The sequence below is a fragment of the Saccostrea echinata genome, unplaced genomic scaffold (assembly GCF_033153115.1).
Source record: "Saccostrea echinata isolate AGI-Se365-2 ecotype Australia unplaced genomic scaffold, CSIRO_AGI_Sech_v1 ptg000016l, whole genome shotgun sequence".
In the NCBI taxonomy this organism is placed as follows: domain Eukaryota; kingdom Metazoa; phylum Mollusca; class Bivalvia; order Ostreida; family Ostreidae; genus Saccostrea; species Saccostrea echinata.
The window spans coordinates 13,280,806-13,304,192 of NW_026889765.1; the positions used below are offsets into that span (position 1 = coordinate 13,280,806).

Consider the following 23,387-nt stretch of genomic DNA (forward strand, 5'->3'; position numbering starts at 1 on the left):
GCGTCAAGCCATGACATACTCTGGTTATGATGCAAACCTATCTGTGTTACCGACTTGACAAGTTCACATGTTCTTTCAGACCACACATCCAATAAAAGCATCTTGTTCTTAGTGACATTGAACTTGAGTCAAGGCCATGACACAGTCTGTATGATACCAACAATACCTTTCTGAGTGTTTCCGACTTGACAAGTTTACACATGTTTTTTTTTTTTATTTCGTTTCCATATAGTTGTAATTTATTACGTTCAACTCGCTGGCTTCAAATTTTATTGTAAATATGTTTTATGTCCAATTTCGATATTGAAAAATGTCGGCGTCTTCGAGAACGTGTACAATGTGCATTACGTTACCCTATCAAATCATGTTTTATAACGCAGACCATACATGTATATATAGTCAGCATTATAAAAAGGTAAAAAAAAAAAAAAACCATTTTATTCATTAAAAAATCTCTGCTTAATTATCTTTGCCCATTTCTTACACAACTAGAGTGTTCCAAGGAACGCATGTGTCGCCTGCTTTTAGCTTCATTAAAGATGTAACTAAGTCTAAAAGTGATCAGCTATTTATTTGCTATGGCATGGCATATAGTTCATGCAAAAAAAAAAAAGAAAAAAAAAGAAAAATCCAGGGGTAGTACGACTGCGATAGAATCTAACAATCAAATAGGAATACAAATCCTTAACCCCTCAAAGCTAAAATGGATATTAATGAAATTTGAATAAATTTATTATAAATAATTATTTATAAATTAATTAAGTACGTGATTTCAACAATCTTTCAAAAGAGACTTCAGTCTATCATATCTGCAACTGTCAGTCTACACCATCCATTTTGGAATACCGATCCCATTGTATTTTCATAGTACTTAAATTTCAGTTTTTATGGTGTCTTTATTTCATACAGTGTCAAAATACATTGTCATGAGCTCATAAACATGTATAAATATTAATCATCAAACCCCTGCCTCCTTAATTTCAAAAGACATGAGTTAAATTTAACCCTCCGCAGTATATTTGGCAAAATAGGTCAGAGGTGGTCAAGGTCAAGTGGACTGTAACGCTGGTATTTTTCAAAATGTTTTATGACAAACAGTGCACATTCTAAATAGCATAGAATTACCTCTTAAATATCAAAAAGATGTTGTATATCGGCATTACTGGCTATTTTGAAAAGTAGGTGAAAGGTCAAGTTCAAGAATATCGAGGTCGGAAGCCATGGTAAAATACAAAAGTCATAGTGTCAAGCTATATGTGCAAATTATCAAATCCATACCTCTTACAGTTCTCGAGATATAAGGTGTGACAGACGGACAGACGGACGGACAGCAAGACAGACAGACGGACGCCAGACAAATTGATCGCTAAGTGCTACTCTGCTCTGCAGGCGACACAAAAATGTTTGTTTGATTGTCTGTCTGTTCTTTAACGTCCATTAAGCTGCCAGCATTTGCCAGTGCCCAGAGGGCTGCAAATTTAGGCCTGTACTCGGCACTTATGGCCTTTGAGCAGTGAGGGATCTTTTTTCATGCCAGAACCTACTGTTACACGGGACCTCTTTTATACGGTCTAATCCGAAGGACCATACTCCACGTTCTGTAGTGGAATTGTTTGTTTGTTTGTTTGTGTGTTGTTTAACGTCCCTCTCGAGATTTTTCACTTATATGGAAACGCCACCACTTGCCGGTGGAGGGATGCAAATTCGACACTCAAGGCCATTGAGCAGTGATGGATCTTTTTCGTGCCAGCATCTACTGCTACAGGGGATCTCGGTTTATACGGCCTCATGCAAAGGACCGGTCTCCACGTCCCGCAGAGGGAGTCGAATCCGCGACGTAAAGATTAACTCCTTACTCCGCGACTCTAGAGCAAACGCTCAAACCACTACGCCACGCGGGCGACATGGTGGTATTCGAAACTGTGACTCCGAATCGAAGGGGTAGAAACATTTTGATAAGGGTACTACAGTCCCTGAAACGTTCTACTTTCCCATTTTCCCGTTCGCTCACCGTTCGTTCACCGTTCGTTCAGCGTGCGTTCACCGTGCGTTCACCGTTCGCTCTCCGTTCACAGTTTTGCGTTCACCGTTCACCGTGCGCTCGCGTTCACCGTTCACTTTGCGTTCAGCGTTCGCTCATCGTTCCGTTCACTTTGCGTTCACCTTGCGTTCAGCGTTCACCTATCGTTCAGTTTTCATTGTCATTCGGAACTCCGAAGTGAAAGGACTTATCTTTTTGTAGGGAAGGAGTGACAGGTTTTTTAATTTAATAACTAACATATCGTGTTTGAAGAATCATTATTTCATGTTGAAAAATATCTATGATATATATTTTTATTATTCCGTCTTAGTTGTTAGATTATTTATTAAATTACTGTGGAAAATAAATGTTGTTATAAGCACATTCTGTACCTATGTAGAATGATGCTGAAATGTTCAATTTAACTAAGGGCAATGTGCAAATACTTCAAGCACTGCAACATTTTTTTGTTTTGTTAAAGACGACAAATCGTTAATGGTGATATAATTATCCAAGTCAAATAATCATGCAGCAAAATTACGAAAATATTTATTTCTAACACTTTTTTCCCCAATTACTACAGAAAATATGATAGAACTAGTTCTGAGAGTTATACATAGTACTGCGCATATCCTGTTAATTTATTATCTTTGGAGCGAATTAAATTGATAGTATGGTTAAAGGAAATATTTATTTGAAATGTACTACACTGCAGAATTTTCTCTACTATAATATGTAAAGTCTATAGTTATAGAGAAAAAATTCTTTCTTCACCGTGACTTTATAGGTTTGCCATTCGATATGATTAATACCCCCCCCCCCCATTTTTCCCCTAGATTGGTTACTTAGTCAGTACTGTATTTCCAGAATATTTTAATTAACATTTTTAAAAAAAATGTAAGGTCTTTTTTAGAACAAAAATTTCAGTCTCAAAACAAACATGCATCTAAAAAAGTCACAAAACAATAGTAGTTCAAAATGTACACGTGTCGGCGGTGGTATTTGAAATTGGTGGAGAGTATGTTTCAAATTCAAGTGTTAATGCCCAATGTATTTTATTCATTTATTATTCAAATGTTGGGATCAAATCTAGAAATGATAAAAATAAATGTTATAACTTGTTGGAAATACTCGCACTTCGTCTTCGATGTGACGAAACTTTCACACCTGCACAGTGTCGAATGATTTTGATTGACAGGACAAGCACGTGGACTTCGTGTGAACTTGAAGCAGGAAAATAAAAACGAGTATGACTGTCAAACAAATGGATATGATTTGTTGATAAAAAAAAAAAGTTACTTTCACTGTCTGATATATTTAGAAAAAATAATTAAGAGTATTTTTGTGATATAGGTACAAACATTTAGTGAAGCCTGAAAGGAGGGGGGGGGGCTAAAACGGAATCTCTCTCTCTCTCTCTCATTTGTATGTTTATTAAAAACTATAATAGCATATTACGTAAATATCAAGTTCTGAAAATTGAATTTATAACAAATAATATGAATATGTATCTTTGTATTATCTTGTCCGAGTATAACCACGGCCATCTACATATACATGTAGAAGTCTGCTCAATAAATCATCATGAAAAATAGAAATGACACATAATATATTATTGTATTAAAAATTTAAAATACGAGCGTATAAATGCAAAACGTCCACTGACCTTTGTAATTATTTTTTTTCCATTACTTTACACGAAATCGCCCTGACACGGAGATATATGAATGGATGTTACAACCGCTTTAATTCTTTCCATAAGTCAGAAGTTTATACTTCAGCGTTCGGCAACAATTGCAATGTTTTAATGCAATAAAAATCGTGTGTTTAAAAACTTAATGTGCATGCATCGTCTTTCTTAGGACAATTTTGGAAAATTTATTCTATTGACTTATTTATTCATTCATTTATTGGTTTACTTATTTATTTATTTTTGAACTGACATTATAAAACAATAAAATAGTTTCAATGCAAGGAAAAGATCAGAGGCATTCCGAATATATCGTTCATCTTGCGTTCACCGTTCGTTCACCGTTCACTTTGCGTTCGCGTTTGCGCTCCGTTCGCGTTCTGCGTTCGCTCACCGTTCAGCGTTCACACATCGTTCACCAAGTTGCGTTCAGCGTTCACACATCGTTCACTCACCGTTCGCTCTGCGTTCGTTCACCGTTCGTTCAGCGTTCGCTCACCGTTCAAGTGGGAAAGTAGAACGTTTCAGGGACTGTATCATTAAGAAAATCATTTTTTGACTCAAGCATGTTGAAAGCAATTTCATTTTTTTCTGGGATGGGCACAAACAATCAAAATTTTTTGATATATAAGAAAAACAAGAGGCCCATGGGCCACATCGCTCACCTGAGTAACTTTGGCCATGCTGTTCACTACCAGACTTCCCCCCTTGTAATACCTATTGACCTATTGTGGCCCCGCCCTACCCCCAGGGGCCATGATTTGAACAATTTAGAATCTACACTACCCCAGGATGCTTCCACATAAGTTTCAGTTTTTCTGGTCCAGTGGTTCTTGAGAAGATTTTTAAAGATTTTTCCTATATATTTCAATGTAAAACTTGGGATTCCCTATTGTGCACCCCCCCCCCCCATCCCCGGGGTCATGATTTGAACAATTTAGAGTGTACACTACTTGAGGATGTTTCCACATAAGTTTCAGCTTTTCTGGCTCAGTGGTTCTTGAAAAGAAGATTTTTAAAGATTTTTCCTATATATTTCAATGTAAAACTTGGATTCCCTATTGTGGCCCCGCCCTACCCCGGGGGGTCATGATTTGAACAATTTAGAATCTACACTACCCCAGGATGCTTCCACATAAGTTTCAGCTTTTCTGGCCCAGTGGTTCTTGAGAAGAAGATTTTTAAAGATTTCTCCTATATATTTCAATGTAAGACTTGGATTCCCTATTGTGGCCCCGCCCTACCCCGGGGGGTCATGATTTGAACAATTTAGAATCTACACTACCCCAGGATGCTTCCACATAAGTTTCAGCTTTTCTGGCCCAGTGGTTCTTGAGAAGAAGATTTTTAAAGATTTTTCCTATATATTTCAATGTAAGACTTGGATTCCCTATTGTGGCCTCGCCCTACCCCCGGGGGTCATGATTTGAACAATTTAGAATCTACATTACCCCAGGATGCTTCCACATAAGTTTCAGTTTTTCTGGCTCAATGGTTCTTGAGAAGAAGATTTTTAAAGATTTTTCCTATATATTTCAATGTAAAACTTGGATTCCCTATTGTGGCCTCGCCCTACCCCCGGGGGTAATGATTTTAACAATTTAGAATCTACACTACCCCAGGATGCTTCCACATAAGTTTCAGTTTTTCTGGCTCAGTGGTTCTTGAGAAGAAGATTTTTAAAGATTTCTCCTATATATTTCAATGTAAAATTTGGATTCCCTATTGTGGCCCCGCCCTACCCCCGGGGGTCATGATTTTAACAATTTAGAATCTACACTACCCCAGGATGCTTCCACATAAGTTTCAGCTTTTCTGGCTCAATGGTTCTTGAGAAGAAGATTTTTAAAGATTTTTCCTACATATTTCAATGCAAAACTTGTATTTCCTATTGTGGCCCCGCCCTACCCCCGGGGGTCATGATTTTAACAATTTAGAATCTACACTACCCCAGGATACTTCCACATAAGTTTCAACTTTTCTGGCCCAGTGGTTCTTGAGAAGAAGATTTTTAAAGATTTTTCCTATATATTTCAATGTAAAACTTGGATTCCCTATTGTGGCCCCGCCCTACCCCCGGGGGTCATGATTTTAACAATTTAGAATCTACACTATCCCAGGATGCTTCCATATAAGTTTCAGCTTTTCTGGCCAAGTGGTTCTTGAGAAGAAGATTTTTTTATGACCCCACCCTATTTTTGTCTTTTCTTGATTATCGCCCCTTGTAAGAGGACTTGGCCCTTTATTTTAACAATTTAAACTCCCCTTCCCCCAAGAATACTTTGTACCAAGTTTGGTTAAAATTGGCCCAGTGGTTCTTGAGAAGAAGTTGAAAATGTTAAAAGTTTACAGACGGACGGACAGACGGACGGACGGACGGACGGACAGACGGACAGACGGACGGACGACGGACAACGGGTGATCAGAAAAGCTCACTTGAGCTTTCAGCTCAGGTGAGCTAAAAAATGAAACATAATTGGGGGGGTTGGGGGGGGGGGCACAACCGTATAGCTTTAAGCTATATAGTGACTAAGAAGGAATAACTTGTCATTTGTCAAAGTCTTTAACCTAAACTCTTCACTTTTAATTGTCAATAACAGATTCTTGTTACAAAGCGAAAAGTATACATTTATATGTAGTACAGGTATCCATCTCATATGCATAATCTATTTAATCAATCATTTTATTCTAAAGGGAAAGTGAAATCTCAATCAAAACTTGTCACAAGTACTGGACTCTCTGATTAATTATAATATACATGTAAGAATGGATCGTCAATTAGGACTGCAGGTTTGATAAATTCACAGCATGCATCTTCAGCTTTAATTAAAACGTTGTTTCGAAATATTACACTGTATCTATAAAGCACTGTATCTATAAAGCAGTGGCACCAGAAGTTTACAATTTTGATTGACAGGTGTAGCGCCGTGCATGAATTTCATGTACATGTAACTATGTACAAACAAGAAATGAAGGGATCTAAAGAAAAGAGTTATTGTGATTGACATTGTAATTAAAACAGGGACAATTAAGAGTAGTTTGGCTGTGCTGGCCTTTCTGACATTTGAAGTAAAGTTTTAGAATAACTCATCATTGAAATGAAGTTGTAAAGGTGTATTATCAATTATTTTCATTTTCATCATTAGATGTGTGCTAATATGTTTGTTATATTCAAGTCCATGTATATTTACTCCTTGTACATTTTTTCTTTTGAACCGCGCGTGCAGGTGGAATTAAATTATAAAAAGTTAACATAGTTTTTAAATGCATGACATTTACGTTACACAGTTCTGGACATTGGAAATAATTAAGCTTATAGTGTTGTCGATATTTTATCGTATGCTAAAAAATATGTATACCATAAAACATGTATTTTTAAAAAATCAGCACAATATAGCCTTTCAGATACTTGTACATACAAATCAAATTACATATAATATGAAATATTCATTGAAAAATTACGATCTCTTCTCTGTAAACATGTAGACATTGAAGGCAAAAAGGGGATCGAATAGCTGCCAGTTTTTTTCTTCAGAAAGTGTACAGTTATCTTAGACGACACATCGTGTACAAGTACAGTGTACAAAACAGCAGTGAAAATAAAAATAATGAACTCAAAGTTTAATTCTCTTCTCTCAATTATTTTTTGAAATATAATTACCAACCAATACATAAGTTTTTTTTTACCAAAGTGTATACAAAGCGACTTTTCAAGCGGTACATGAAAGCGTTTGACGCGTGATTAGGTACATGTAATTGCTTTCTAAGCATGCAAACTCAGACTATCAGGTAGCACATGTTGCTGCCCTGTCAATCAAATCAGAGGCTATTGTTTTATTTTTGTATGATTTACGGGTGGTTTATTATCGATCTTAAGCTAGGTAGATTTTGTGGGCGTTAATGGAAAATTTGGTGTTTAATAAAAGCACACGTACTTGCCATATGCTGGAGTTACAAAACCTTGTGTGTCAAGTTAGAATTATCTGCAGAATTAACCACACGCAATGAATCTCCAAAATTAAACACACAATAACACATAATTGAGAAATAAATCATTTATTAAATACATGTACATGTATGCAGTTTTAAGATTAGGATTCATGAAATCGGGGACCTTTATACGCCCTTAATAAAATGTTTTGGATTTAAATTAAATCAAATTAAGATAAGATTAAATGATTTAATTGAATGATCCGATATGATTTAAAAAATAATTTTCTGTAAATCATTGTGTTAGCAAAATGAATATAGAACAACAATGTTTTGTGTTTGAGCGCTAATAGCTGCTTCCTCGACCATATGCTATCGAGGGAAAGGTTACATAATTGTAAACAAACACAAAACCCGGGATGTATGTGAAATGCGGTTAAATGCAGTTAAAGACTGATTTATTTATTGCTAACTTTTTAAAAATTTAATATAGTGTATGTTTCAACATTAAACGACGAAAAGATGTTTTGTTAACGAATGCAGGTCGTTGGTTCACACGCAATGGATCTCTTGTGATTTCCGCCACAATAATTTAACAAGTATATCACCAATTTGACCAACATAGATAAGATGGAGATAATTTGAAAGATCTGATATGACTAAAGAGCACAATTATCCGTGCATCGTTGAGTTTGCAAAATAGATTTAGAATGGCAATGCCTGTTTAGTGAATGGCCACTGTTCACTGGATCTAGGTCACGCGTGATCGGAGGATGGTCCGTTACGTAATTATAAACAAAAACAAATCCCGAGACGTATTGAAAATGTGTGACTCAATAACTTGGAATGAAGCCACAGAACACGTAAAAACTTATTTCAAAGTAATATTAGTATTTATTTTGGATAGGTTTATCATTTATAGCATGTTTATTTCAGTTATGCGCATAAAGATTTCACCTTCACTTGTCTAATGAAACTAGTTACCTGTATATGGGTCAAGCTTCTAGCTCATTTATTAAACAAGACTCAAACAAAATAACAAGTTCATGAGATCAATAATATGTTAAAGAACAACTTTTAAGCGACAGCTGTATCGAAATATTTACCGTTTTTGAGTTATAAAATGAAAACTTTCAAGGACCCTAGATCCCTAATTTAAGGGACCAGCCCCTTTTTGGTGGTGTCAAATGAAAGACCTTAAAATTGTGCATAACTTTTATTCAACATGTCTTAACAAAATATTTTTAGTTTAAGGACATTGGCAAGTCAGGGTTTTCCGGAGAAAAAAGGTTTAATACATGGGTTTTTTCACTTATAAATAGTGATTGAGAGTGATCTCCCGTGTAGAATTCTCTAAGCGGTGAAAACCAATAAAGCGTATGTTATAGAGGTAAACAAAAGCACGCGTACTTCCTTCAACGGGTAGAATCATCTATACAGCAAGAAAAAGAGAAAAGTAGTAATGGCTTTGTTGTACGTTGTATTCAGGGACAAAGAGCTAACAGGTGGTCATTAGTTACGCTCAGTATGTGATGTGACATATGCTGAAAGGTAGGTCGACCATGCCAACTGAGAACAGTTCTTAGGTCGTGTGAAGGAATCAGCATTTAATAACAACGAATAAAAGTTAAAAATAAATCCATGCCAATATTTTTATGACAGTGTTTTTCAATCAATTCAGTCAATTTCATAATATAAACAATCAACCAGTCTCTTGACCAATTTTAGCTCTTAAGGGATGCAACTCAAAAATGATGATCGGTGCCGGTATATCCATGTCTTGTTTCTATATATACATTTTCACCCAAAATATCTAAAAGTCATAGGAAATGAAAATACAATAATGTATAAAATACAAAAACTGTATGAAATAAATGGGTTTTGAAGAAATATTATGGTGAAAAATTATGTAGGTCCCTTTTATCAACATTTTACATAGGAAATGCATTAAGAATTGTAAAAACACTAATTTGACAAAATCTAAAAAAAGAATGTTGGACTGGTAGGTAAAACGACCCAGAATATAGCCTGTTAAGTACATTCAAACCTACTCAAAAGTTCTTGAAAAATTCTATACAATAACCAGGAACCTTGCCAATGTCCTTAAAAGATACATAGGAAAATATGTGTAAATTTTCGCGCTTTTAGGCGTTCTAATTTTTGACCCCTATCTAGCGCCATTTTGAACGCAGAAATCAAAAAACAAAAATAGATGTGCACAACTTCAATGCCTCTATTATTCAAATTCAGTAGTATTTCTGCTCCAGCTTTTTTAGTCTCTGAGTCTTTGTCTGGAAAAGAAACCCCCTAAATTTTCATTTAAAGGGAAATAATTCCAAAGCGGAAGGGGACTTTTTAAATGTATGACAGCATTCTAATAGAGTTTTGTAACGTCTATAAATTCTGAAAATTTGAGCAAAATCCGTTGAGAAATGAGCGAGATATGAGGTCTCAAAGTTGGCGTCTAGAAAGGAGAAGAAAAAAAAAAAGAATAATAATCTTAACCATCAGAATCAGTAGAAGGTCTTCCGTTGTGACGGAAGACCTTAACTAAACTTGTTTTTAGAGGCAGTTTAGAAAAAATACATTATATTTTATTATGGCATAACATGATAATGTAATCTAAAAATAAAAGAAAGTTTTTTGTTGTTTGGAGGGAGGATAATGCAATGCTCTATAAGACTCAATATATTTTTTGTTGGAGTCATCAAATTTAACTTGAACTTACTATTTAAATTTTTAAAAAAATCTAACTGAGACCATTGATGTCCAAAACACATCTTTCTTTAATATTCTATGATGTAGTATTTTTAAACACAGAACTTACATAGATTATAAAAGATTTTCTCTTGAAAAAAGATGAACCTTTTTTCAAAGGTCACCTCTCTATAAAGGTCACTTTTAATGATTCCCGCAGGTGACTGCTTAATACAGGTTTGACTGTATACCGCTAGTCATAACTATTTTGTTTTATATCCCAAGGGGTACACTGAATTATACAAAGATTGGCTTCTAATAGAATTTTAATTGTGTGACAGATAAAGGGATATACGCTGTGTACACAAAGGTGTTAACACCTGTGCTGGTTTAAATACCTGCAGGGCATGATTAACAGATCCACGTGCCGTTACAGGGGTATTAGTGCTATACATCATTGAACAAACAAAACTGTGAAATTCCTGATGACTGTTAAATTGCGAATGTACTCTCAATTATATTTATTTTTTACAACAATATCTCAAGCAAAATTATAGCATGTTAATATGATTAATTTCAATTGTTCGCTGTTATAGTCATTTGCGTGTTTTAGCAAATCCCTGGACAAGAAATATAAAAATGGCGGTCATCGAAGTTAATATTGTACCCCGGTAAATAATGTCGGAATAAAAGAATGTGTCCACGATGTTCTAAAATGGAAATGATTATTGTTTGATTTCGGGTATTTCCCTAATTATAGCTGTTGTATAGAACCGTATTTAATGTGTTTAACAACAGAGTCAAACTACGGCGGCACTGAACAGGCAAGTTGGAGAAAATACGTTATATCACAATTCTAGGAAGTTTTAACTATGTTTGTATAAAACACTATTAAAATGCTGTACTCATAAAAATATCAGTTTATTATCTCAATACGTTAATATCACGGGTTAAGTTAAAAGAGTTTTACATGTTCTGATACGAAGTATCTACGTAAGAATCTCTAGAAAATCGATAAACAAAGCCTCGTCCTATCTTCCGAATCGTCCTATCTAAGGATTTTTAAAAAATTACGGCTGAAAATGAGCCTTTCGACCTATATACCCCATTGACATATACCCCAAAAATTACAGTACTTCTTTTTATGAAATCTGAAAAAACACTGAATATTCGAATCTTAAATTCATATTCGAATATCAACTCATCGAATGAATATTCGAATGTTCGAATATTCGTTGACATCCCTAGTTACCATCGGGGGCAAAGTGTTTCACAAACACATCTTGTTCTGTATAATTACCATGATCATATTTTGTTAAAGCATCTTACACAGAAATGTTATTTAGTAATAAAAGCATGTTCAGAGCCTTCTTTTATTTAGAAATTAAAATCACAAATTTTGGGATGCGTTTGATGGACACAAATCCTTGCTCTTCACAAGTAAACTTTATCCTTATTATATAAGAAAAAATCCTTTTTGTTTATTTTCATTAAATTATATATAAAAAAATAAGAAAATTACAATTTTACATACTGAAAGGTGGGGGTATTTCAAAGCCTACTAATTTAAGCAAATAAATATGTAGGAGAAATTTTGTCTGGTATCCCATACCATCTTAATGACTACAGTGAGACTGTTAATGGATAATGTGTGTTTTTATCCCTTCACAAAGGCTCACAGGGCGGCGCTAAAAACACAAAACTCATTGGATAAAAGCATATCCAACCACAAATCATGAGAAATCCTATATATATCCCAAGTAGACTGTAACAAGAGCCACTTCTTTGATAAAGGTATTAAAAACAAGCCTATTTTATGCAAGTTATAATCCTTATGCAAATCAATATGCATTTATTTTACAACTGAGACAAGAAAACAGCAAATATAAATGTTCAATGCACAATATCATTTCATATAGTTCAGTTTTTGCCCTAAATTTTTAGAAAACTGCATAAACACTATGTCACAGACTGTCCCCAATATCTTTCCTAACTAGAGACAGATTTTTATGAAACATGCTTTAAATCACATTAAATATTCAACATAGATTAGGAAAATAGTTGTACAATTTAGAATTTTTATTACCCCAGGGAGCTTTCACTTGCAAGCCTGAATTTTTTAAGTTTATCGGTGTCATTACAATATTTTTGTTTGAGGTTTATAAGGATGATGTAAAATAATTCCTGCTACTGATTCAGGCATTTCTGCACTAATCTGGAACAGAAATTTTTATGAGCTTGTAACCTTCCTGTATTTATGTATTTATCAGATGCACTAAAACTTAGGGTGCACAAAATTTTTAGTACCATGTATTTAGGGGGGGGGGGGCTTAGCTTTTAAGCACCTGCTTGACTTTAACCAAGACAAACTTGGTTGCCTTGCTGGCTCTCTCTCTCTCTCTATACGTTTTTGATACATGTACTTAAAATGTTTATAAAGAATTGCTCTACAAGATCTGAAAAGGAAATCTTTCAAAATTTTGTTTTAGATTATAATCACCTACTCAAAATTGTGCATTTTTGCAAAGAAAAATACTGTACCATAAAATATAATTGACTAATATCTAGATACATATGAAGAGATTACCATCATCGTTTTTCCATTTCCAGTGTGGTCCCCTGATTACCTCTGCTTTAGGAAACAGACCTTTGACTTCTATAGATTTACTTTGATTCCTTGGGGGAACATTAGATCTGTGAAGAAAAATGCATTTTAGAACAATATATCTTGCATGATATGTACCTTGTACATTTACCACACAAATTAATAGATTTGTTAAGAAATTATTTTGTGCTTTGAATTTACAGCGCAATAAGCATTCCATCTTATAAAACTATCACCATAATAACGAGACCCCACTGTGTTATTTGCTGTTTGAAAAAGTCTTAATAATTAAGGTAAAGGTCTCGGCTTATAAGATACAGTATCACATGGTATATTAGAGAGTACCTGCATCATTATACATGATATGATAGGACACATGCACAATATGATACGATAAACACAAAACATGACAGACCTCGTTAACAATTTTCACAATAGGATAAGTGCAAAACCTGAATGAATTGATTCAAATTGTAAAATATTTTTGACAAAAATGAATTCTCTCTTTTTTTTGATATACTGTAGTATGCTCATTTTAAATACCTGCAAAACTGCAAATTTAAATGATAAAATAAAGTAAATGTATTATGTCATAATGACTGTAATATTTGAGCTAACTAATATATATATATATAATGCTTTGTAAAGGAAATCCATTTATTTTTTCCCTCAATAATTTAGTGGACTAACATCAAATTCAATTTTTTTCAATTATTTGTGTTAATGTCGAAATTTTCGGTTCTTGAGAAGATTTATAAAGATTTTTCTTATATATTTCAATGTAAAACATAAATTGAGATATCATATAATGACTTTATCCAAGTGATTGATTGAAGTATAATCATGATAATTAAGAATTAATAGCGATTCTCTGTAACCACTTAAACTTCTTTGCCACGCATGGTCACCGATTTTGATGAAACTTTGCCCATTATTACAACTTGACACCAGAAACATATATCAAATAAAATTTCGTTGCTATGCGTCTTGGTTGCCATGGTAACAGCCAGAAAAGTTGGAAAAATTGAGATTTTCAGCTACTTTGAATCTTTATTAAGCTTTGATAAAGACTAAGAAAACAAACAAACCATTCTCACAAAAATCTGAAACCTTGTTGCCACTTATGCTGTAAAGAAACTATTTAGAATTTATCTCTAAGTAAGTTGTAACCATGGGTACATTTGGAATACATTTTAGATGCTGAAAAATGCAGAAAAATGCTTAATATTCGCTAATGATAGGTGTTAAATGATCAAACTCAATCAGCAACCTAAGAAAAAACAATAAAAATATTTGACTTTAAGTAATTAGGTATTGGCAATATTATTCTAAAAATAACTTTCATGGTTGCCATGGTAACACAGTGTAACCGTGCAAAATATGTTGCTAAGATTGGGTTAATGCTACTATCTTCAGGAAAAACAATAAAATTCATGACTGGCACATTTACATCCTTAGGACCTTGCAACACCGGCAACATAAGAAAAATTGGGATTAATTGTTACTTTGCAGTGTAACCATGGAAACAATGTACCAGTTGTTTAAAGTGATATTTTTTTGCTGCCTTAGGAATTTACTTACTTTTTATTCAAGAAACATATTATTTGACTCACCTTGAATAGTACTTATCTGGAAGAACTAAAGTTGAATATCATATATTGATAACATTTGTTGAAAAATACAACGCTGTTGCTATGGTAACCAAGAAGGGAAAATGTTCGATTTTGTTAATTTTATATCAATATGAAACCCTATGTGCCAGCTTTTTGCATCCAGTTAGAGATTGGGTGGCAGTCAAAATTGAAAGTCAGGTTAGTTGTTCATAATTATCAATCATAAAAGTTTTGGGAATCTACATACAAGGGTACGTATCCAAGGAAACAAAATATTTTTCAGATTTTTATGCATATTTTTCGGCTCATTTCCATAGCAATGCACTATTTAAGGAATTGAATTTGAATTTTTTGAATTGTGAAAATTAGGGTCACATGAACGTCTTTAAAAATTGATCATCAGTTATATAAAAATATGCTTTTTAAAAAGATAGGATAAGATTTAAACACTAAGAGAGTAAATTTAAAATCCCTTCTTGGTATCAAAACCATGGCAACCATTGCCATCCTATAAGAAATATCATATTTCTTCCTTGGTATATGTTACAAGGATCTTTTGTCTATTATTTGCTTGCATTTCAACCTATATTTTTTTTTATTCTTAAGTGTATGATTTTATAAAATTAAACGGGCAAAATTATTACTTTTGAATACTTTGTTTCCATAGTAACGAATGTAATTGTTGATTTACCAAACATGTTTATCGCGCATTTAAGACATCAGGCCTTCAACTTTCAGAAACAATCATTGCCACTTGTTTGCTTTGCTGCAAACTTTAACTGTGGGACTCTGAACATGTTGAAAAATGCCATTTTTCAAACTTTAGGACATGTTGCCATGGTAACCATGACACGTAGCAACCATTTTCTGCCTGATTTGAGTTTACAGTATCAAAGACTTTTATCATAGAGAGTTTGGAGAAATTCTGAGACTATGCGTGCCACAGCTCCTATATAAAAGTTCAAGTTGTTACAGAGAATGGCTCTTAATACTACCTAATAAAGCTTTCATATAAGTTAAGTCTTTTCTGGTCCTTTTGGTCCTTTGGTTCTTGAGAAAAAGATTTTTTTCCCAAAATACATGTATTTCAATGCCAAATCTTTAATCCCCTATTGCAGTCCCAACCTACCCCCAGAGCCTTGATTTGTATAACTTAGAATTTATACTACCTCAGGAAGCTTTCACAAAGTTTCCTCTTTCTAGTCTAGAGGTTCTTTAAAGATTTGTTCCTACATAATTCTAAGTAAAATTTTATCTCCTATTCTGTCCGAACCCTACCTACGTGATTTGTAAAATTCCTAATCTATCCTACCTTTGTAAGCTTTTACAAAAGTTTCATCTTTTCAGGTCCCTAGTGAGTCCTATATAGTTCAATGTAAATGTCTAGTTCAATGTAAAACTTTGATCCCTTACTATGGCCCTACCCTACCCCTGGGACCATGTTTGAACAATTTAGAATCTACACTACCTTAGGAAGCTTTCACATAAGCTTTGTATTTTCTGGCCCACTGGTTCTTGAGATTTTTTAATGACCCCACCCTATTTTTGTCTTTTTTCCCTTTATCTCCCTTGGAAATTAACCTTTGTCCTTCATTTAAACAACTTAAAATCCTTTTCACTTAAGCATGTCTTCTGGGTATGAAATATTAAAGTGCTTTGTAAATTTTTCAAAAATTATTTCTGGATTTTTTTTTTTATTTCTTTTGGGGGGGGGGGGGGGGTTGAAAATAACTGTGATGTAAAAATTCAAGATTCCTGTTTGGTCGAATTTTTTCTTGCATATAACACAACCAACCTGCATCCCCCCAACTTTCAGACCCAAAAAGGAGGTGCATATTTTACACAATTGCCTACAATATTCAGCAAAATATGGTACATGCATTAAATAAAATACAATTTTAGCCCCTCCTAATCCGAGGATCTATAATTTGTAAACAAGAGACCCAACAGTCTTAATGGTCATCTGAGTATAATACACCCTGATAGTCATGAGCTGAGAAGATTTTTTAAAGAATTAATGCATTTTCTTTATATTATCAGAGCCCCACACTCACCAGCACCCATGATCCCTGGGGCCATAAAATTCACAATTTCAGTAGAGGTACTCTTGTTCATAATAACCATACACTTCATTTGTCTTCTTAGTATTCAGGGGCAGAGAAGAAGATTTTCTAAAAGAATTAATACATTTTCACAATATTGTCATTAGATCCCCATGCACCCTTACACCAGAACACCAAATGTGGGGCCATGAATTTCATAATTTAAGTAGAGGCACCCTTGCTCATCATAACCATCCACTTAATTTGTCTACTAATACTCAGGAGCAGAGATGAAGATTTTCAAAAAATTAATGCATTTTCATAATATGATCAAAAGAGGTCCTGCCCTAGCACCTAAACTCTTGAACCAGGGGCCATGAATTTCACAATTTTGGTTCGAGGGCTCAAAGCTCATTGCAATCAAGCTGACAGTTTGACTACTGGTACTTGATGTCCTGGAGTTATGAAGAATATTTTTGAAAATTGCATTAATTTTGAGGGTTTTGGCTTCACCCCATTGGCAATAAGGGGCAGGGACCATGCAATTCAAAATTTTTGTCATCCTTTGCTCATAGAGGCTACATACCAAAATTTGTTGAATTTAGTTCAGCAATTCTAGAGAAAAAGCTGAAAATGTTCAAATGTTAACAGACATCTGACAAAGCATGACAACGGACCAAAACAGATCGCAAATGGTTACCTGAGTGACTCAAGTGACTTAATAAAAAACCTTGATTCCACACAACTTTGGAATATTTGCATTTCAATATGATGTTTATGTAGTAGGGTCCTGATACTCTAGAAAATTAAATTTCTTTTCCTTTCCTAAATATTCACATGTAATTTGGCCCCATTTTACCAAAGGGGACCATGATCTAAACAAATCTGAATCTGCACTTCTTGAAGATATTTTAATACAAATATTATGGATCATGCCTTTCTTGAAAGTAAACAATTTTTTTCTATATAAACCTTAAAAGTTTGATCCCCTAATGGGGTCCCACTCCCCCCTGAGACCCATGATTTTAGTAAACTTCATCTGCATGCCATCTATTGTGGGTGTTTGTATCACAGCCCAGCTGTTATTTAGAAGATTTTCCCTTGTAAACCTTTGAACCCCTAATGTGGTCATGTCCTTAAATGATGCACTACCTGAGGATGCTTGGATATTGATATCATTTATCATGTAAACCTTTAATCTCCTTTTAATACCCATCCTTTTGTTTGGTGCTATAATTTGAATTAACTTATCTCCTAGCTCACTTCCAGATGATGCCTACAGATTAATATCACTTATCAATCATGACCTTGCTTTTCTTCAGAAGGAATTTTTAACACATTTTCTCTATCATACTTGCATACAAATTTCCCCCATTTTAAATTTGCCCAGACCCAGTTGGTTTAAAGAAATGATGCTGACTTCTTTGAATTCTTCCCATTTTAAACTAGAACTGTCCAAAAGGGACAAATACCCCCCACTGGGTTTTTCAGAGAAGGTACCAAATCACTAATGTTTTCTAGATGTAAGAGGTGTTCACATTTTGCTTACACATTTAGAGTGAAAATTTAATTACTCATATTTTTTTTACTGAATGAAACTAAGGTGCAGCCTAATAAAACATCAATACTGCCCGGTAATAATTACAGTGTTTTTTATTACATTGAAAAAATAGTTTGCAACTATCTGTCATCTTTGTGAGACATGACACTCTGCAAATTGATTGTTGAAAAAAAAATATCATAATTAATTATAAAATCAAATTAATCTTAATACCTTTATATCAAACTCATTTTAAAAATAAAAGGCTGGTTCCAGTAACTATGTATTTTGACAGATATAAATTACAATTAAGAGACTTAGACAACCGAGATCTTTATTTCTTTCTGCCCAATTCCCAGGAGATATAGATAAGACCTGCTTGATCAGAGATGCCCTAACAGCTTCCCACACTGAACTCATTAATTAATATGTCCACTCATTACTCCCAAGGGACAAATGGATTTACACTATCTGCTGTGTAATGTAAAAACTGTTTTTAATACTTTGTGATTTTTGTTTTAGTTCTAATGAGTTGTTTTAAGCTGTAGTTCACATTTTTGTACAGAAGTTCTAGATTCTATGTCTCAAACCTTTGACATGAACCCAAAATGACTAAGTCAATAAAAATGAAAAAAAAAAACTGTAAAATGCAGAAAAATTATCAAATAATCTTGAAAATACCAGATGCACATCTTCATATGGTAAATAATAAGTGTACAAATTTTCATACAAATCCATGCAATAGTCTCTGGGAACAGATCTGGACAAAACCACATAATAAAAATGAAAAAAAACACCTGTAAAATGCAAAAAAATTATCCAATCATGATGAAAATACCAGGTGCACACCTTCATATGGCAAATAATAAGTGTACAAATTTTAAGACAAATCCTTGCAACACTTTCCAAGAAATGGTCCGGACAAAATCTCGTCTACAGACAGACGGACAGACAGACAGACAGACAGATAGACGGACAAGCTGATTCCAATATACCCCCCCTAAACTTTGTTTGCGGGGGGTATAATTAATCCACTTGCAATGAAGGCAAAAGGGGCGAATATAAAACAGGTGCAAAATTCCTTGTATACAGTATATCAGAAAACTTTCACATAAGTTTCATCTTTTCTGGGTCATTTGTTCTTGGGAAGATTTTATTTTAAAGACATCCATGGATGCTTTATGCCAAATTTGAATGAAATTGGTCCAGTTCTAGTGGATCTGGAGAAGAAATTGAAAATGTGAAAATTAAATTTATATCAATGGAGATGACTGACAATGCACAAATTTAGATCAGAAATCAGAAAAGTCACTTGAGTCTTAGACTTTTGATCAACTTTAAATTTAGAAATTCTGAATGAATGAAATATTGATACTTACCCTCTGGATGTTTCTGTTTCAAGTCGAACAAATCCATGGCCTGTATCATGCTTGTCACCCATATAACATAGGTTACATAGGTTTAAGTCATCACAATTTGTACATTTCCATCGCATACCTTTCAGGGGTGTGTCCTTACAACCATGACAAGTTATTTGATCATGTATAATTCCTAGTGAAAGGAGATAAACAATTGTTGGATATACCAAAATCAATAGAAAATGTTTCAATAGATTGTGCCATCACCTATTTTTGATAGTATCCTAATTTCAATTGGCTACAATTTTTTAATTGACGTCATTTTTCAGAATGTTTCTTTCAAAATTAGCATCAGGCGTAAAGAGTGTATAAAAGCCAAAAAGATAAAAAATTATGCCATTTAGAGAGGTAAGATTTCGTTTCTCTCTTTATCTACTCAAATAATGTCTTTTTCTCATAATGCAAAAAATCCACCCTAAAAACCCTATTTTTTTAAGCCTGAAAACAGCATCTAATCACCCTATGTTGTCATCTGTTAAAATACTCAGTGTTATGGTCTAAAAATAGATAAGCCTCACTTTAAGCAAACTTCCGCTTTATAAAGAAAGTTTGAAAGCTCTTTATAGTCATTTTATTTTAAATTTCAGAGATTTTTCTATGTTATAAAATTTTGTTTCTGTTGCTTTATTGTTTGTTTCCTTGTAGATATTTTCCATCCAAAGGGGAAATTACAAGAACTATAGTCCAGGGGCCTTGGATAATGCTTTCCAAGCAGTAAAAGGGGGTTCATGGTGCTGCTGAAGGGTTTCAAGTTCCCCTGACAACCCTAAGTGATAGGGTGGATGGATGAATAAGTATTGTCGTAGAATCATCAGGACCTCCACCACTGTTTACACAGAAACAGGAATCTTACATAGTGGAGCATGTGAAAACAATGTTTGAGATAGAACATGGATATACCCATTCAGAGGTGTTGAACCTTGCCTCTGACTATGCTGTAGATCTCTGTATTAGGGAAAAGGGGAAAGATTTAACAATGAAGTGGTATCATAACTTTATGTGGAGGTGGCTTGAGCTTCATGCAGTAAAACCAACAGGGTTGTCAGAACAACAAGTGAAAGCTACATCTCTGGAATGTAAATGTATAAGCAGGTACTTTGAAGAGCTGAAAACCATCAATAGGCATGGACTGGGGGATAAGCCTCAACTAATATTTAAAGTTGATGAAAAGGGAATAAATACAGGTGGGTCAAAGCCTCCAAACATTGTAGTGGCAAAATGGCAGCACAAGTTGTAACATCTGAGAGATTCCAAACAATTACTGGGAATGGGAATGGAAATGCTGTAGGGTCCAGTATTCCTCCATTTCTGGTGTTTCCAAGTAAACATTTGTTACCTGATGGAGCCACCACTGGCTGTGATGGGACAGTGAGTGACACAGGTTATTCAAATGCTGAAATTTTTAATTGTTATGTCAAGAATCATTTACCCAAATATGTCCAATCTGGGAACCCTGGACAGCCAATTTTGCTTTTGTATGATGGTCAGAGAGGCCATACATCTCTTTCATTAATCCAGTGGGCCCGTGAAAACAACATCATTCTTTTTGTCTTGCCTCCTCACACGATTCATCTTTTACAGTCAATGGACATTGGCTGTTTCGGACCATTTGAGACTCTGTATCAGCAAGAAGCTCATAAATTTATGCGACAAAGCATCGGTTGTTCAGTGACAAGGTATGATGTTTGCAGGCTTGTATGCAAAGTTTACGACATATCCCTTGGTCCTCAGAATTTAAGACCAGCCTTCAAGAAAACAGGATTCATCAACAATCAGTGAAAGAAGGATTTTACTGTATCTTGTATACAAAGGAAAGGTAGACATTATCAACAATTCAACAACTTCTATTATCAATGTTGAAAAAGTTACTTCTACTGCTGAAGCTTTTTAACAAGTGTGGTGGAGAAGTTCTTTTGGCTGTGGAGAAAGTAAAACAAGAGGCCCAAGGGCCTTGAATCGCTCTTCTGATAAACTATACAACCTATCACTTCTATTTGAAGCCTCTAAGTATCCTGTATATTTAGATAAACACTTGAAATGCCAATTCACATTCTGAGAACCCAAGATAATTCTAAGCCAACTAGTACCTGAGAGTTAGTTAGGTGACCTACTTATCACTTGTCATTCTCTGAGGACCCATCAACTAAGTTTGATGATTCTAAGCCAATTAATACCTAAAATATTTTTAAAATTATAACCATAAAATTTTATAAGTAGGTCAAAGTGACCTACTTTTCAGTTGTACTCCAAGGACCCAAGATGCATCAACTGACAAAGTTTGATGATTCTAAGCCAATTAGTACCCAAAATATTTAATTAAAGCCATAAATTTTCAAAAGTAGGTCACGGTGACCTTCTTTTCAGTCAACCTACTCTGAGGACCCAAGATGCATCAACTGACAAATTTTGATGATTCTAAGCCAAATAGTACCTGAAAATATTAAATACAGCCATAATATTTCAAAAGTAGGTCATGGTGACTTACTTTTCAGTTGTTGTACTCCAAGGATCCAAGATACAACAACTGACAAAGTTTGATGATTCTAAGCCAATAAGAACTTGCAATATTTTATTAAAGCCATAAATTTTCAAAAGTAGGTCACAGTGACCTACTTTTCAGTCGACCTACTCCGAAGACCCAAGATGCATCAACTAATAAAGTTTGATGATTCTAAGCCAATTAGTACTGAAAATATTTAATTAAAGCCATAAATTTTCAAAAGTAGGTCACAGTGACATACTTTTCAGTCGACCTACTCTGAAGACCCAAGATGCATCAACTAATAAAGTTTGATGATTCTAAGCCAATTAGTACCTAAAATATTTAATTAAAGCCATAGATTTTCAAAAGTAGGTCACGGTGACCTACTTTTCAGTCGACCTACTCCAAAGACCCAAGATGCATCAACGACAAAGTTTGATGATTCTAAGCCAATTAGTACCTGAAATATTTAATTAAAGCCATAAATTTTCAAAAGTAGGTCACGGTGACTTACTTTTCAGTTGACGTTTTTTAAGGACCCAAGATGCATCAACTTACAAAGTCTTATGATCATAGGCTTTAAAATGTCCAAATTATGCCTCTAAAACGCTTTGAAATCGAATGCCTGCAAAGTTCAAAATGTAGGTCACTGTGACCTACTTTTTAATAAATATGCTTTATGGCCCCAAGATGCATCATCTTACAAGATTTAATGATTCTAAACTTCTTGGTATTCAAATAAATGACCTTAATTGTTTTTAAAAAGATTAGCCATAAAATTCAAAAAGTAGGTCAAGGTGACCTACTTTTTAGTTGACCTACTTTGAGGACCCAAGATGCATCAACTGACAAAGTTTGATGATCATAGGCCTTAAATTGTTCAAAATATGCCTCTAAATCATTTTGAAAAAGAATGGTCGCAAAATTTAAGAAGTAGGTCAACGTGACCTACTTTTGAGTCAACATGATATGAGGTCCTTAGATGCATCAACTGACAAGATTTGATGACCCTAGTCCTTATAGTGAGCAAAATATCAACGTTTAACATTTTAATAAAATGTAATTTTTGGTCAACTTTGAAGTGACCTTGAGACCATGCCCTTTGCCCCAGGGTAAATCCCCGTGCAATTTTTAATCTACAACATATCCTCATCCTTTTGTGTAAGTTTGGTGCTAATCTGCCCAGTGGTTCTTGAGAAGAAGATTTTTTAGCAACCAGTACTTTTGTTTCTATTTTCCTAATTATCTCCCCTTGTTAAAGGGTCACAACCCTATTTTTAGTATAAAAGGGAGCCCTTGGGCCAAGGATACCCTGTGACAAATTTGACAATAATTGGCCAAGGGGTTCTT

General features: G+C 34.3%; 1 protein-coding gene across 1 annotated transcript in view; it reads right to left on the reverse strand.

Moving 5' to 3' along the window:
* Window positions 1-23,387, reverse strand: part of LOC133188450 (E3 ubiquitin-protein ligase MIB2-like) — a 185,047-nt gene that overhangs the window by 147,739 nt on the left and 13,921 nt on the right. The window contains exons 3-4 of the mRNA XM_061323886.1: window positions 19,517-19,688; window positions 12,925-13,031 (exon numbers count right to left, since the gene is read on the reverse strand). Of these exons, the coding sequence (XP_061179870.1) occupies window positions 12,925-13,031; window positions 19,517-19,688 (279 nt within the window). The remainder of the gene's footprint in view (window positions 1-12,924; window positions 13,032-19,516; window positions 19,689-23,387) is intronic.